Here is a 16,344-nt window from a genome sequence, read left to right as displayed (position 1 = left end):
CTCCCCAAGGGCTGCACAGAGAGGTGTGTGGGCTGCACTCACTTTTCCCGGAAGGTCTCCTTCTCCTGTTCACTCCACATGTTCATCACCTGCCGGTCCTTGTAGACCTTCATGGGGTCATCCATGAGGCCGTTCATGTTGATGAATTTAATGCGCTGCTGGTCAGCATCGTAGAGCATGGGCGGGATGACGGCGAGCTGGCGCATCTGCTTCTCCAGGTTCTTTGGGGAAAGCAGAGAGAACAGTTGGTCAGCACCACGGGCCCGTGGGGACTGCAGGGGACAGATGTTCGAGAGGAAAAGGACAGGCGGAGGAACAGGAGAATTCAAAAGCAAGCGCTAGACAGCTTTATTGCCAGAGTAATTGTAAATTAAACGCTGAAAGAGGCTATCGCTGTCAGCCAGGAAACAATTAATCTTTCATTTTGGTATAAAAGGCTTCAAGATCCTGTGTGGAAATGTCTGACTTAAGCAAAACAGCTCCTGACTGTGACGAGGAAAAAGTCAAAGCAGCGGTGGTGCAGGGAATGCCAACCCCTTCCCGGCCATCAAACCCACAAGCCACACAGAGGTTCAGCCCCCACCCCAATTGTGAGGGAAGCAACCAGCTTTGCAAAGCTTCCTGAAAGGGTGGGCAGAGGGAGACATCATGCTTCCCTTCCCTTCCACAGGAGTCCTGAATTGTTCCAGGAGGTTTCAAATGTCACCATAAAGGGGCTGTCATTCCTTACTGCAACACCCTGGGACATAATCTGATGCCTCTACTCAATCCTACGGAGCACAAAGTTCATCCAAAGCTCCAGCTGCACACCAGGACTGGACAGACTGGGCACACTTGTTTCCTTAAGTATTTGCAACAGAGAGGCCAACATGATGTCTCATTTGTGCTGTCTTCTACTCAAATGCCAGGACTGTCCCTTTGGCTGAGTTGCTGGTGATCCCCTGGCACAGGTCCACTCTGGGGATGAAGAGATGCTCTGGCCAGCCCCTTTCAATTCCACCATCACTCTGAGTCCTCCCTGTCACCTGGGATGTCACTGCTCAGACAAACTCCAACCCTTGCCCAGGAAGGCCAGGTCTCAAGTGCTGCTGTTTTAATTTACAGCCAGATTCTGGTTCCTGGGAGAACAGTAGTGGCCAACCCTTCCAGGAAGCTGCTGCCTCTGGCCTTCCCAGTGCTGATCTGCTTCCCTGCTACGCCTGACCAGACCCAACCTCCTCCTCCTCCTAAAACACAGCTCTCTGCACAGACATGGACATTTCAACACATGTGAGCACCTTCCCCATCCTCACTAGGACACCTCCTGTTTAGAAACCGGCTGCTCCAGATGTCTCCTCATGGTGGGAGGTGAGGGACAGCTCAAACCTGGGTAACTGCAGACTGCCCCTGGTGACAGGAGAAGCCCCTGTGCAGAGCAGAGAGGATGCTGATGGAAGCAATGCCCACAGCTGAGGGCACAGGGCCTCTCGGGGTGCCAAGCAGTGCCACTACACCCCACCAGCCAGACCTCCCTCCTCTCCAGCAACACGCTGGGGCGGAGAGCTGGCCCTGCTGCCAGAGATGCTCCCCAGCTCTCACCTCCCTGCTCCTTCCAACCCTGTGGAAGAGCTGGAAGCTCTTAAGGTCTGCTCTCAGACAAGCAAAGCAGAGGTTTGGGGCTCAGCAGGCGGCTGTCAGGGTGGAGTTTAGCAGCACAGGGTGCAGGAGCATGGAGGTGATCAGCTAATGCTCCACGTAGCCAGGACCTCTGCAGAGTCTGAAATTTCCCTTTGCTTCCAAGATCCATGTCCTCCATGTTATCACCTTAACTGGCTAAGAGCGAAGTGCCTGGGATCCCAGACAGGGATCAGCTGTGGTGCGCAGGCAGCAAACATCCCAGCTATTGCTGGGCAATGGCTGCTCTCCCCTCCCAAACTGCAGCTTGCCTCCGTGCCAAGAGAGCAGAACCCTTGTGAAACCAGATCCAAACGAAGCCGAGGTCACGGGGACATTTCAAGATGAATGGAGCACTCCCAGAAGATGTGGGCCAACTGGCTCACGTACAAACCATTCATTCCATAGGATTCCCCTGTGTCAAGCCACACAGCCCATTCAAAACAAAATGAAACAGAAAAACCCCTCCACCCAGCAGTCTGGGCGCTGGCTCCCTTCCCTTCCCATCTTCACTTCCAGTATAAACCACAGCCAGGAGGTGTTTGTGGGGTGCTACCCAGGATGAGCAGCACGCTGGGGTTTCAGGTCCCTTAGAGACAGCCAAATGCTGATAAACTGGCCACCAGCTCCATGTTTTGCTCTGGCAGAAATTTGCTCCATTACATCTCTCACATGGCTGGGAAGATGCCGATGCGAATTAAATAAACCCCTAACTTTGGATCCTGTCCAGAAAGTGTGTTAGGCATCATGGTAACCTCCCCAACCTCAGTGGGACCTAAAGTTAGTGGGATTTGGCATAGGGTTTCACTGTGTGACCTGGCAGTCCTGTCTTGGCTTCCTTGGAGAAGACAGAGTGAGGGGTCAAGAGGAGGAGAAAGGAGAAGCTGGTCTCACCTCTTGCTCCGAGAGCCCGTCGATGATTTCTGACACCTCGTGCTCACTGCGTGCAGCTGACATGGAGAGCCCGCCACTGCCCCTCTGTCCTACCCTGCTGGGAAAGGGCAGCGACACACTCAGGCACTGATGCTCCATTTCATAAGCAGCAAACCACATTCAAGACCATCTGGACCTCCATAACAGCCACATCCCAACGTTCCACCCAGGCCACCCCCTCCCACACTGCGGGCATGGCGCCTGCATTTAGGGCTAGCAGATTGAGAGCCTCAAACCCCCTTCCTTACCTGTACCAGCTGCCTGGATTGCTAGAACACAAGGACAATTCATGCCCAACCACACTCTCCCCCACATTTTCTCCTGCTCACCCCACCACAGCAATGGCACAAAGGTGTTGGTGTTAGCACCGAGCCCTTAGCACTGTGCCACCACATCTGGTTTGCAAACACTGTGGGAAGTTTTAAATCAAACCCATCCATTGACATCTTTCCCTTCCACAGCCACACGTCCCAAGGAATTACAACTTTTCTTATTAAGCAGGTAAAAAATTAGAACATTTCTCAGTACCATTTCTCCCTTTCTCTTTCAGACAAATTAAAGCCATCAGTGAGGGAGTTTGGACCCACCCAGTTGTTAGTGGGGCACAAGGATGGGATGCTGGGCAGAAGGGTTTAGGTTTTGTGCATATCAGGTGACCCCAGGCAAGATGCCAGGGCTGAAAGGGGAAGGACAGGGAGTTTTCAGCAAAAAGGGTGGAGATCATGAAATCGTGTCTCCTCCTGGCAGAAAACAACATGACCTCAACTGCACTTCCAATGAGGAGAGGAAAATGGACAGGGGATGGGAGAGACAGGGGACATCCCTTCCAGCGAGACTGTGGTCATTCCAAATAACCTCTGCAGATGTTTCTGCTCCCATCAAAGCATGTGTGTGTATTAAATCATCAACATGACCAAATGCACCTGCAAGTCTTGTACATCTTAATTTGGGCACACCAATAAGGCAGGAATTAGTGCTGTCCCAACCAGCTGGCCGGCACAAGGGAGCTACCCCTGGCTCTGATGTGGTCAGCTGGGAGATCAGCAGGAGAGGTGAGACAGGCAGTCACATTCCTGACATTTTTCCTCCTTTTGGCTCTGTGCTGAGCCACTCTGGGGAAAAAGCAGCAAGACTCATGTCTGCTGGCTTCTGCCTTTGACTAGAGAGGGAGAAAAGAGACCGAGAGCCATCCCAGCCCGCTCCTCCCGCAAACAAATCCCACACCCATTCCCAAAGAAAAAAGAAAGGCTGTCTGATACCAGCTCAGCCCCTTCCTACCGCTTCTCCTCTAACCTCTGCATGCGCTCTTGCAGTTCGCGCTGCTTCCGGATCTCCGGGAATTGCTTCTCATAGTATTCCCGCACTTTGCTCTCCTTGGCACGGCGCCGGGGGTTGTTTTCGATGCGCTCCACTTTTTTTTCCCAGGCCTCCATCAGCTGGTCATAGCGCTGGCAAAACTTCTGTTCCTGAAAGGGCAGAGGGAGAGAGGGAGCTCAGAGACGTGCCTGGGAAGGGCAACTCCTCCAGGCCTGGCCCTCGATGGCTGCTCAGGCTGAGCATGAGTCATGTTGCTTAAAGAAATACAATTTATTAGGATGTGGACATGCTCCAGGGCCTGGGACCAACCCAAGGGTGAATTCTCAAAACAGGCCATCAGGTACCCTCAGGCTCTCCTCTTCCAGACCCAACATGTTTGGTGGAATCAGGACTCTTGCCCAGCATGGCTCTGCCCACCCCTCACATCTGCTTGAGCATCCTCTGGCCCACCAGCTGCTTGATTTGGCAGCCAAAGGCCCTGTGCTGGGGAGGGAGCCCCTGCTCCACACCCCAGGAGAGAGCAAGGTGCCTGCCTGAGGCCACTGAGCAAGGAGGGACCGAAACATGGCCCTGGGAGGAGGCACAGGGGGCGGGAGAGCTGGTCCCCACTGTGTGAGCAGGGTGTGCAGGGCTGTAATTTTGGAGCCACCAGCTCACCACGCTGAGGAGGGCTTGCCATGGTGCCCAAGGCCAGGCACCCCTTCCTACCCACACACGCCAGCTCCAGCATTCATGGCTCTGTGCTGGCAATGACAATGAGACGGGGGCCATGGGGCAGCTCCCTGCAAGGGCCTGACTCCCCAAAATCTAGAGCCAGGCACCCAGCCCCTGCCCACGGCCATACAGCATGGCAGCCTGGCCACACACTCAGCTCCTTCACCATCCTAGAAAGCAAAAGCACTTTTGCAGCTGCTGCTCCTCCTTTTTGGCCCATGTGACAAGACAAGCACATCTGACAGCAAACCCAGGCCATGCCAAAACGCAGGGCTGCAAAGGGTTTCCACACCATGTCCTCCCGGGTGACATCCTCATGGCACACCCACCCAGCCACCCACCAGGTCCAGCCCTGCACTTCTGACTGGTATTTATGGGACAAACCTGGTAACACTGATATGATTTGCAGCACAAATGAATCTCCTCCCATTACGCCCCAAATCTCTTCTCCCTCCTCCAGCCACACACTTGCTGGAGGAGAACGCCCACAGAAGGGAAAGGTCCATGGTGGGAAGACACCCAACAGCCACTGCAGTGGCAGCAGCGATGGTGCCCAGCCTCAGCTGAGAGCAGCTGGGGGACCAGAGGGGTTTCAAGGTTTCAGTTTGAGTCAGACAAACACCTTCCAAGCCCCAAATCAGGAAACGAAAGCAGATGCTGCTCTAATGGCAAACCCCAGGTCAACTCCTGACCCTGACACTGCTTTCCAGAATGGGCGGCTCAGCACCAGCACACTCAGCGCCACTCTGCACTGCAGCAGAGACACAGGGAATCCAGACCTCAAAGAAATAAACCCATCTCGTGCCACCACTCCCCTATGACGGGAAGTCTGAGGCTGCAGGATTTCGCAGATGCACTTTGTTCTCGTCCCGTTTGCTCTTGGCCACGAAGAAAAATTGGGAGAGGTAAAAAACCCCAAACCAATGGAAATACACAGCAACCTGCAGCTTGTGTCACACCAATCCTGGCACATGGGTTTGGTTTGGCCATCCTGGACCTGGCAACAACCCAAGAAGAGCAACACATCTTTGATTTCCTTGGCCTTTTGGAGACACTTCAACAATAATGTGGGGCAGACAAAGCACCTCAAGCCCTAGAGCTGAGCCAGATTAACACTCTCCCCTGAAAATAAATCAATTCCCATTTGCATGCCTGGAGCCAGAGACTGTCCTGCCCTGCATGGATGCAGGGGAGCTGCTTGGGTTTCACCAGGAGCTGAAGGAAACAGCCACAAGATAAAAGCAATGAAGGAGAACAGAAATTAAAATGCCCTGAAAGTCCACATGGGGAATCTCACGCTTTGGGCGAGGAGCTACAGGTAACACCAACAGCCTGCGGCAGCTTGGCAAAATCACAGCTGCTGCGTTTTCACCTCTCCCAAAGCAATGCCATCAGCCCCCTGAAAACGAGAGCTCCCACCCTGCCAGCAAATCTGCTACATCCTCCTGCTTTCAGAGCATCACATTTGGGAAGAAGCTAAAAATACCCCATGAAGTTTATGAAGCCTCAGCACCAGGAGGCAGCCGGTGCCCGGTGCTGCCAGCCTGAGGCACGGCTGGGGGAGAGCCCAGCACGAGGGCTCGGTCTGGTGAGAAGCCTTGAGGCTTTGAAAGGTTCGTCATTCCCTGTGGGAATGAGCCAGTGCTGGGTCCCGCAGAGCCACCGCCCCAGCAGAGCCACTTGGCACAGCCCTGGCTGCTTCACAGCCAGCAGGGCGGCTCTTTTTCCTCCTTTTCTTCCACTCCTTGGAGCAACTCGACAAAAGCTTTATCCAGAATTCCTCTTTTAAGGAAGTGGCATTTGAAGATGGAAAAAGCAACATCAACGTCACGCTGCTGATTCCCCAGCAGCTCGCACCCTGGCAGCAGGGCAGCAGCACCAAAGCTTCCCCCTCACACAGCTCTGCCCTCCAGAGCACAGCTTCATGATGGACTGGCTGAGCACTTCCTTAATGCCCTTCCCACCACACAAACTTCAAACCCCACTGCAGCGGGGCTGGGCTGTGGCATCCCCATCCAGTGCTTGTTGCTCCAGCTGGGACACATGCTTCCTGCCATCTCCTGCATCCTTCCAAAGCCAAGATTACAGGCACCTTACATCACCGTGAACTCCTCAGATCGTCACAGCTCCACCACCAGGAGAAGCTCCTGGTCAGGCGCTTCAGGAACAGAAGCATCTATTCGTTCTCCAGGCATCCTCTGAGCAGCCCTAAGCAAGCCATGTCCATTCCTGAGCAACCATCTGTGCTGGCTTTTAGCATCGGTGCCCCCTCTGCTGCCCTCCCCAGCTGGGCTCAGCAGCCCATCAGACTCTCAATCACACCCGTAAGTGACAGGGAGCCAAATCGGACCTGACATGCGTATCTAAAAATGGATGGATAGTAACGCTGCCGTAGCAGCTGAAGGCAGCTCGTGGGCTGTGCCAAGCCCGAGCCCTCCTGCAGCCCACGCTCTCGCAGCTCCAGGGAATGGAGCAGCTCTCTGGAGGGGAAGAGGAGAGTGAAGGTGACAGGAGGAACCAGTCCAATTCCTATGCAAGCCCCGTGGTTTTCTTCCCTTGGCTGGTGGAGACAAACCTCTCACACCCAGAACAGCTCCCTTCACCATTCCCTCTCTGCATCATCACCCCGATGGCAATTAAGTGTCTTCTGCTGTTCCCCTCAGTGGAGACAGGAGGAAGCCCTGCAGATCCTCTGGGATGGGGCTCTCAGAGCTGGACCCTGTGGCGACCGAGCTCTGACCCTGCTCCAGCCAGCCCCGGGCAGCAACAATACCTCAGAAAGTAAAAGAGCCAGAAAGAAACGCTGGCACGTAGATGGGCTTTGCTAAAAATAGGGTCTGCTACAAAATAGGCAGAAAAATAGCTAAGCGTACCCATTTTGCAAACAGAATCAGCAAATGTATTCACTTTGCAAATTCAGCAACCGTATGTTGCCTATTTTGTAGAATAGGCAAAATGCTTCCCTAAACTGAAAAATCCCCTTTCAAGGACACTGAATAAACTGCCTGGCAGAAATTCACCTATTTTGCATGACAGGCGACTTTACTGCAAGTCGTATTTTAGGAACTGTGCTCTTGCAGCCTAATTAAACCTTTTCCCCCAGCTCCTTGATATTCACACAGAGCAACTCACTCTAGGTTTAGCACAGTAACCAGCCATTTCCACCAGAAAGCAGTTCCCAGGCGCTTCCCTCCTGCTTCCAAGAAAACCACGTGATGCTTTGCAATCCCTTTTTTGAGGAAGGGAATATTGACCCACTTCCCACCATGCAGAGGACCTCAGCTGCAGCAGGGGAGGTGCCCAGAGCAGCACCCAGCTGCCATGCTACATCCTGATGGAGGTGTAAGCCCTGCAGCCCCTCGCCCTGGGAGAAGCTTTATCGTGGAGAAGTCTAAATGAACACGTATTTGGACACAAATGGGAGGCACAACCATTCCTCTGGAATGCAAGGTCTGTGGCTTTTGGAATACTGGTAGGGAACAGGGGCAAAAAACAAAGCATGAGAGAGAAAAGGAACATGCTTTTATTCAAAATAAATAAGAAAATAATGTGGTATCTGCCTATGCACCGGAAGTTACTTTTAAAGGTACGGCCTTCAAACCACTTCCCAGGCTTGTTATTTTGAATTTTTCCAACAATTCCTCCCAGTTTTGACACTTCTGTCCAAAAGCAGCCCCAAAGGCACTGAGATCACCTGCACCATTGCCAATTCAAGACACCACCACTGGCTCCTGAGCCTGCCCTAGGACAGAGACAACGAGTCAGGAGACAGTATTTACATCTTCCCAATGAAACATGAAGCCCTGTGAGCTGAATCACCCATCAGTGAAAGACACTGCAAAATTCACCTTCCTGGTGGGAGCCACTGGTTGCTCTGGCATTTTCTCTTCTGTGCTGGCTTTGCCTCCCAGCTCCTGCCAGGAGCGACTGCAACTGTCAGCACCAAAAGTGCACAAATTCTGTGAAAACCACTTAACTTTCTCCTCTGTTTACTGGGACTTCCCAACACCTTTGAAGCCTCATAATCAGCCCTGCCTTGCCCCTTACCCAACCAAGACCTGTCTCCTTAAAGATCACTGAAACTCTCTCGCAAGCAACACTGCCTAGAAACAAACTGGCACAGAGCTTGAATTTTGTTTTAAACCACAAATTCCTACAACATTGCTGTGTGGTCAGCTGGAAGGAATCGGAGCAGCCTCCAGACCATTTACCGGAAGCAGAGTCAGCTTGTTTCACACCTCTCCTAGGGTTCAATTACTCACAAAATAGACATTTATGCTGTGAATAGGCTTTCTGGGATCAGTGATGGGCTCTGCTGTGATTAAGCCAACCCCACGTGTTTGCTCTGTGGGAAGCACTTGTGGAGGGAGGTGCTGCCTGCAGCAGGAATGGGGACCTCTCCTTCACATGTTATTTTAAGCAGGAGAGATTCCACAGTAATACAACAGGCAAAGTACAGAGTACCAGCACCTCTCTGCTGGAAATCATCTTTTTCTTTCTCACATAATAAATTATGCTGGTTTTTACATATAAAGTAAGGTCTGAGGGAATCACTTACCCACTGTTTGCGCGCATGATTTCTCCTCTTAAAGTATAAAATTAACTTTTTCCGCATTGCCTGGTTTCTGTAAAGAGAGGAAAAAAAAGATGAGATCTGATTGACGAGGCGGCTAAAATACACAGCCTGGCTTTCCCCACTCCCAAAGGAGTGTGCAGCACAGTTTCCACCTTAACTTGGAATTGGATCAACTTCGGAACAACAAATGCTCTTATCTGGGACCTCGAGCCAGCCTAGAGAAAAACCAGGAACTTCACCCACATCTGTTGGTAAACCAGGACAAAAGTTGAGAACTAAATTAATAAAGTGCCACTGCAAACCTTCCCCATGTTGTCAGCACCGCACGTGGGCAGACGCTCAGCTCTGCATCTATCAGTGGGTCAGGCTGTTCCTTCATTAATTTCACATATTGATCTGCAAAACCACAGTGGGTTCCCAAGAGCTGGGGGGCTCAGGCCAAGCTCTGCACAGCAGGAGGTGGTGGCACCCCCCGAGCAGAGACCACCCCGGGCACCCCGGTGCCCAGGTCAGCAGCGATGGGGATGTCGGCGAACACATGTTCACCCCTGGGCTCTGAGGCCCTGATAAGGAGGCAGGATCACAGTGAGCAGGGATTGCAGCACTTATCTCCTGACCTCTTGCTTCCTTGGAGCCGTGCCCAACAAAGCTGCAAACAACCAGCCAGGAGAATTCAGCCACTTGCAGAATTAGGACCTCAAGGGGGAAATTGGCCACCACAACCCCAACCACCCAGAAAGCCCCCCACTTTCTTCTCCTTTCTACTTTCTAAAGGCAACGTGAAATAACTGCTCAAAGAGAAGCAGCACAGGAGCAGAACAGAGCTGAAAAGGCTGCAGGAGCTCCCAGAGCCTGCACGAGCCCCAGAGCTGAGCTCCTGTTGCTAATATTCACAGCAATAAAATCTCTAGGTAAAAGGTAGAGACCGGGGCAAAGGAGTTTCCTTAAGTCTTTTATCCCGATTAAAGGCAGAGCTGCAGTGTGTAATTACTGATCAGGAGCTTAGCAGTCTCATGTAGGCATGTTCTATGGGATTTAGCTGAATGAAGAGATACCCTTGCTGCTTCCTCATTCCCCTCCTGCGTGGCTAGCAGGAAGGGAAAAACCGCCCTCCTCCCCCTGTAAATCCCTCAGCACAATTAGTGGCAAACGGGACTGTTTGGGAAGGAGCAGAGGGCCCAGCTCACTTAGAGAGACAACTGGGGGCAGTCCTGGCTAAGTTTAGGAATGGAGAACATTGCAGAAAGCATCAACATTTTCCCCTTTCTAAACTCTCCTCTTGCTACACCACTGAACCATGCACCGGCACTCACAGGAACGATGGCGATCCCACAGCAAGCGCTGCCTTGGGAACCACAGGTCCCTCTCCAGCACCTGTTTGCCAGCCCCAGCTCCTCACATGCTCCTGCATCCCTTCTCATCACACACGGTGAGCTTTCCTCAAAGGCCCCAGCACCTTCTGGCACCTCAGTGGGCAGCAAACCCTCCTGCAGGGACCCAGTCAGACACATTTCCTTCCAAGACTTCAGCTCTGTTCGAGCAAGCTCAACGGGTCACTGTGCCAAGCACACACATTCCCACTGCTTGTTTGTTTATTCCAATTCTAATGGAAGCTCTAACACAAGGAAACCTTTGGGGCGGCGCTAATGACGAGCATGTGTGGGATGGTCCCCAACAAGGGGTCATGGACTGTCCCCTGGGGCCAGCCCAGCTAATTGAACCCCTGCCCTCCCCATGTCAGCCTGTGTGACATCCAGGAGCAACCCGGGCTTTGACACGCTGCTGCTGCTGCTGCTGCTGCTGATCTGCTGCACAAGTTCTTAGAAAACAGGAGAGTAAATGAAGGAAATTAGCAGCTCTTACGCAGCTGATGGGTTGCCTTGAGTTGTGCATCACGGCTGACCTTGAAAGTGCGAACACAGGCAAAGGCTTAATGGCTCTGCAGCTGCAAAAATCAGGAATGCCTTGAAAGCCGATGTATGTTTACCACCACCAAGGCTGAAGTAATCAAAGAGTGAAAGGATTAAAACAACAACAAACCCCCTCATGCCCTGAATGTTTTTGCCACTTTATCTTTTTTGTTTTGTTTTGTTTTTGCATAAGGTCAACCTTTCAAAGGTTAATACAATCTTGGTAAATATAAATAGGCTTCACAGTTTATCTTGCTACATGTACTGCTGTTACTTAGAAACCGTTTGCAGCGAGGTTAATTCGGGCCACATGTCTCCCAAGCACACGCTGTGCTCCCTGGGCAAATCACCGAGCTGAGCACAACCGCTGTGCACAGGCGGGGAAGGTGACGGCTGTCTGCTGGGAGCCGGGCACGGAAATAACCACTGCGGAGTGGCACATGGCAAAGGCTGCTCCTGCAAGGTGCCAAGCCTCCTCCCTTCTCCTCTTCCCTTGCCTGAGTCCTGCGGTTTTCTAGGGCACAAGAAAAGCGTCACGGATGGAGACCTGAACCGCAAAGGGGTGAAGAAATCAGGCAGCTCCCAGGCAGGAGGAATGGGCGCTCCTTAGATAAAGCAACAGTGACTCTTGTGGGCAGTTTAAAGTATTGCTGGGCTGGCACGTCACACCATGCCGGGTGGGGAGGACATGGGAGCTCCCTGCCTTATCCCTGGAGGTGTCCCTAAGGATGGGGCAGGCTGGGATGGACACAGAGCCCCGCCAGCTTCTGGCGAGCTGGTGTTCGGAGGCTGCCAGGTGGCACATCCCCATCCTTGTGGTCAATGATTCATTTACTGGATGAAGCCCATCTCCATCCCTGTGTTGCATAACTCATCCTCTTCCCCCTGCCCCGCTGCTCTGGCTGGTGAGCCCCACACAGGAGCACAGTTCTCAGAGCCAGTCTGCAAACCGCCGAGTGAAACCCATCTCCCACTCTGAGCAAAGCAAGGCGAGACCTGCGGGAGCAGCTGCTTCCACCTTCACTGGCTTGGCCCAAGGTTGCTTTTGTTTCATGGCTTTCACAATGGAGCCAGTCAAGGAGAGAACCTGTAACTCTGACTTTTGAGTTACTTGGCCCAGGTCCACAGGAATGACTTGGCCGTGATCCTTCCGGAGGCTGCGATATTAAAAGGATGTGGGTGCACGCATGCGCGTCGGTGCTGCTGTGTACCCACGTGTGGACGCTGCCAAAGCCCTGGGATAGGGCTCCCAAAGGACACAAAGAGCTGATGCACTGCGGCACACCTGGCCAAGCCTGTGGAGACCTTCAACCGGTGCAAGACGAGATGAAAGGAAGTTTGCTATTTGAGCAAAACTAATCAGGGGTATTTAATTACACAGGAACGTCTTTCATCAGCCAGAGCAAACAAAGCTGGGACCAAACTGCAAAGAGCGATGGGAAGGAGGCAGCGAGCAGCTGGCAAAGCCATTGTACAGCAAGATGGATCACACAGGCAAGGGTAGGAAACCGAGGAAGCTCCTGGCAACTCCAGCCAAACAAAGCACAGGGAGACAAGAGATCGGCAAACCAGGAGACCCGAGGAGCCCAGCAAGAACACTCCAAGGTGAAACCAGCCTAGAGGCAACGGAGACCAAAACAGTTCTGTCCTCCCCGCTGCTGCGCCTGCTCCCGTGCATGGCTGGTGCCAGGATCCCAAGCTGCAGCTCAGGGCAGTCACTGATTCCGTCCAGCCACAGGACTCCCTGCAGCGAGGGCAGGGAGCAGCTCACCCTGGTCACGGGTCACTGCACTCATTCCCTTGCTTGCTCTGAAATGGCTGGAGCACACAGCTCCAGCTGCTAACACACTGTAACCTACTAACCCCAAGGCAGGGCATGCTTCTGGAAAGCCAGCTGTTCAGAGCAGTTCCTTGCAATATTTAGAAACACTTTCTGGGGAAGAAAAGCAAAGCACATCTTTCATTATTTATCCCAGCGCCCTTGGGCACCGGGATGGACTAAACCCCCAGCACCATCAGTGCCTCTGAGGGTGAAGTGGCAGAGGTTCACAACTCTGGATGTACAGTCAGGCAGGCTGCTGGTGCCCAGAAACACCTCTGCCTTGCCCTGAAGCACAAGCCCAAGTGTTGCCAGATAGCCCCCAAATGAGTATTGGCTTTTTACTGGCAAGAGGAAGAAGCAGAAGGTAGCAGTGTGTGTCTCCATCCTTTAGTAATTCATCACTAGGTAATCTGCTGCCTTGGTGCATGCCAATAGAGAATAAAAGAGATGAGAAACCTTGAATGGGATGAGCAGGGAGCTGCTAGGTGAATTTCTAATGAGGAAAATGTCTACAAGCACTAATAAAAAGACCTGAAAGAGAGTGCATTAGTAATGACAGGGTTTGAAAGAACATTTGTGTTACATGTCAGGCTTCAACTATGATTTCAGAGGCAATCCAGTGCTACTAAATCCCCTAAACAGCAAGTAATGAAAAGATGACTTAAATTTCCCAATGTGACAAGTGATTTGGAAAGCTGCAGTTGTGAGATTTTCAGAAGAAAGCTGTTCTGCTTTTTTTTTTTTTTTTTTTTTTGGGGGGGGGGGGGCACTTAGAAAACAAAAAGAGATTCTGAAGTCTTGAAACCTCTCAGAAAATCCTGACTTTAGATTTTGATTCTGCAGAGGCAGATTTCCTGCCCTCTCCCTGAGAAGCTCTCAGCTGCAGACAGCAACCCAGATGTGCAAATATTAACAGTGCACTCAGCTCTGCTGCTGGATCTGGACACGCGAGAAAACCCAAATCACACCAAACTCTCCATCTGTTTTAACTGTACATTCTGAGAGGTTCTCCAACACCTCTCTAAGCATCTTGAAGGGATGCAGCCTGGTTTCACCCCTACATTCCTGAATTTCAGTGTAAAGCAAGGAGAAGTTCTGGAAGGGGAGGCTTAAAGCAAACCCTGTGAACAACACCTTGCATGTACTTACCCTGGGCTATTCACTTTGCTTTTTGTCTGCTTTTTCAAGGCTCAGGGAAGCTCGCATCTTGCTTTCAAATACAGGTCTCACAGAATATGATTGCAAGACGACTGCTTTGGGAAAGGGGGGAGGAGAGTCCCGCCAGGCTGTTTTTCATGGCTGACCGGGCAGGAATCTCCCGCCGTAGACACGAAGGCCCCCTTGGAGAATATCTCTTCAGACAGACAGCAGGTAATTGATCCTGCTCATGTGAACAACATCTTGTCATTTTTCAAACACTTGGAGGAAAGAAGGTTAATATCTTTGGAGCCAGAGTCTGGGGAATATGCAAAGTCACTACTGTGACAGGGTGGGAAGGGCAGCTCTCATCCTTGTACAACCAGCTGGCAAAGCACTGAAATAAAGACCTTGACCAGAGGCATTGGTGCTTCACTGGTGCACCAGCGTCTTCTGCATTTGCTGTATTTCATCAAAATGTAGAAGAAGGGTCTCTGTAGCCTCCTCAGCTGATGCAGAATCACTTGAGTGGTCTCCAGTTGTGCTCAGGGCTGTGATGCATCTTGAAGGAACTTTCAGTCTGTTGCAAAGCCAAGAAATTCTCACCTTGAAAAACAGCAAGGGCCAAGACAGCTATAGGGGCAAAGCTCACCCCATCCCTACGAAATGAGGGCACTAAATGCCACCTTGCCCTCCTCTTTTATGATGGGCGAGTGGCAGAGCCCTTCTCTCTAACAAAGCAGATATTTCAAACAGAAAGGACACGGTCCCAGCAAAGGTAGGTCAGCTCTTCAGAACAAACCACTCAAGGGTGCCTTGGATCCCGTGGCAGATGTAGCATACAAAATTAACCATGTTTGCTCGAAGCCTGCACTCACAGGTGAACCGAAGGGACCACGCAGACAAGGAACAGAGCACAGCCAGGCAGCTAAATAGGACTTAAAAGCTTTTGAAGCTACAAACACTGGAATGAACTGGGGCATGAAATTAATTTTAACTGTACTGGATAGGAGACAGGCCATAAAACTCCATGAAAATAAGAGACCGGTAGGTAACATTTTAGTAAGAGTAGAAATTCTCCCAGTAACTCCCCAGTCAGCTCTATATTAGCATACGTGACTCATCCCAGCTGAAAAGCAAAGCAAACAAGAAGGGAGAATTAAATGAGTGTTGCAAGGCAGAGAGTATGGCTGTGGAGAAATCGAGGAATCCTGGCTTTCTGATATTCAAATGCCTTCCCATTGACACTTGCAAACATTCAACTGAGAAAAAAAAATTCACACTAGGAAACGTTTTTTTTAAAAAAAATAAAAAGCTGTAAAAGGTATTTGTAACAATAACAGCCTGGCCATCTTGTGCCCAGGTATGAGGCTCCAAACCAGCTTCACATGGGGGCAGTTTCCATTTGCACAACACAGCCAGGATGCAGTGAGGATTTGTGGACAGAATCACAACCCAGATGATTTTCCAGCAATCTGCCAAAAGGCTTTTTCATCATGGCTAAATCTGCATAGGGCGAAGCTGTTCTGGAGAATCTGCATCCAATTACACCTTGGCAAAATATAACCTCTGGTGTCCTGGCAGCTGTCCTGATGCTCTAATGCATCTGGCTGGTGTCTCCCTGCACCCTGAGGATTTACTCCATCTTCTATGGAAACAGCCACCTCCAGGCTACAAAGCAGAAGCTGCTCTTCTGGAGCAGAAAGGCACAAACATATTAAGAACAAGGAGAAGACAAAAAGTATCTTCAATTTCAGCTTGTGGAAAAGTTGTAGATCAGATGTGAACATCCAAGCATAACTTGGTCAAAACAGAGAAGTCTAATATCTTTTGCTCTTGGTTAAAGGACCCCAAATCATTTGCTTGGAAGAATCACCAAAATCTTGATTTCCTATCTGCCTCCCAGCCATCAAAATGTTCTTTAATGTGCAGCAGGGACACAGAGATGTGAGAAAAGACACCAATTTCTCTGCATGTTCAGCAACAAGTAGCAAAGTGCAGACCAGACCCAAGGACCTCCAAGACAGACCCACGGCCAAAAGCAGCCAACATCTGGAGCCCAGATCGCTCAGGGGCCTTTCACTGACCTAGATCTGTAGCTGTGCTTGGCTGGCATCAATAACCAGTTGAAGGCAGCTAATTGCCAGGTTTCTGGAAGGAGGAGATGGAGGCTTTTCATTAAAATGTGTGGTTTCCTTCCCGTATTTTTGCAGCATTAATCACACTGAACATTAACCCCAAGCCTGCCTGTTCCAGCCTCTCCTTGGTCTGTCACTGCCACC

The 16,344-nt window shown here is 51.3% G+C and overlaps 1 protein-coding gene across 1 annotated transcript in view; it reads right to left on the bottom strand.

The window, feature by feature from the left end:
• Positions 1 to 16,344, bottom strand: part of NCOR2 (nuclear receptor corepressor 2) — a 228,201-nt gene that overhangs the window by 75,299 nt on the left and 136,558 nt on the right. The window contains exons 9-12 of the mRNA XM_039561371.1: positions 9,176 to 9,242; positions 3,865 to 4,052; positions 2,548 to 2,644; positions 43 to 221 (exon numbers count right to left, since the gene is read on the bottom strand). Of these exons, the coding sequence (XP_039417305.1) occupies positions 43 to 221; positions 2,548 to 2,644; positions 3,865 to 4,052; positions 9,176 to 9,242 (531 nt within the window). The remainder of the gene's footprint in view (positions 1 to 42; positions 222 to 2,547; positions 2,645 to 3,864; positions 4,053 to 9,175; positions 9,243 to 16,344) is intronic.

This window comes from Corvus cornix, chromosome 15 (genome assembly GCF_000738735.6).
Source record: "Corvus cornix cornix isolate S_Up_H32 chromosome 15, ASM73873v5, whole genome shotgun sequence".
Taxonomy (NCBI): Eukaryota; Metazoa; Chordata; class Aves; order Passeriformes; family Corvidae; genus Corvus; species Corvus cornix.
Note: the sequence above shows the minus strand (reverse complement) of the source record. Positions and strands in the feature narration are given on the sequence as shown.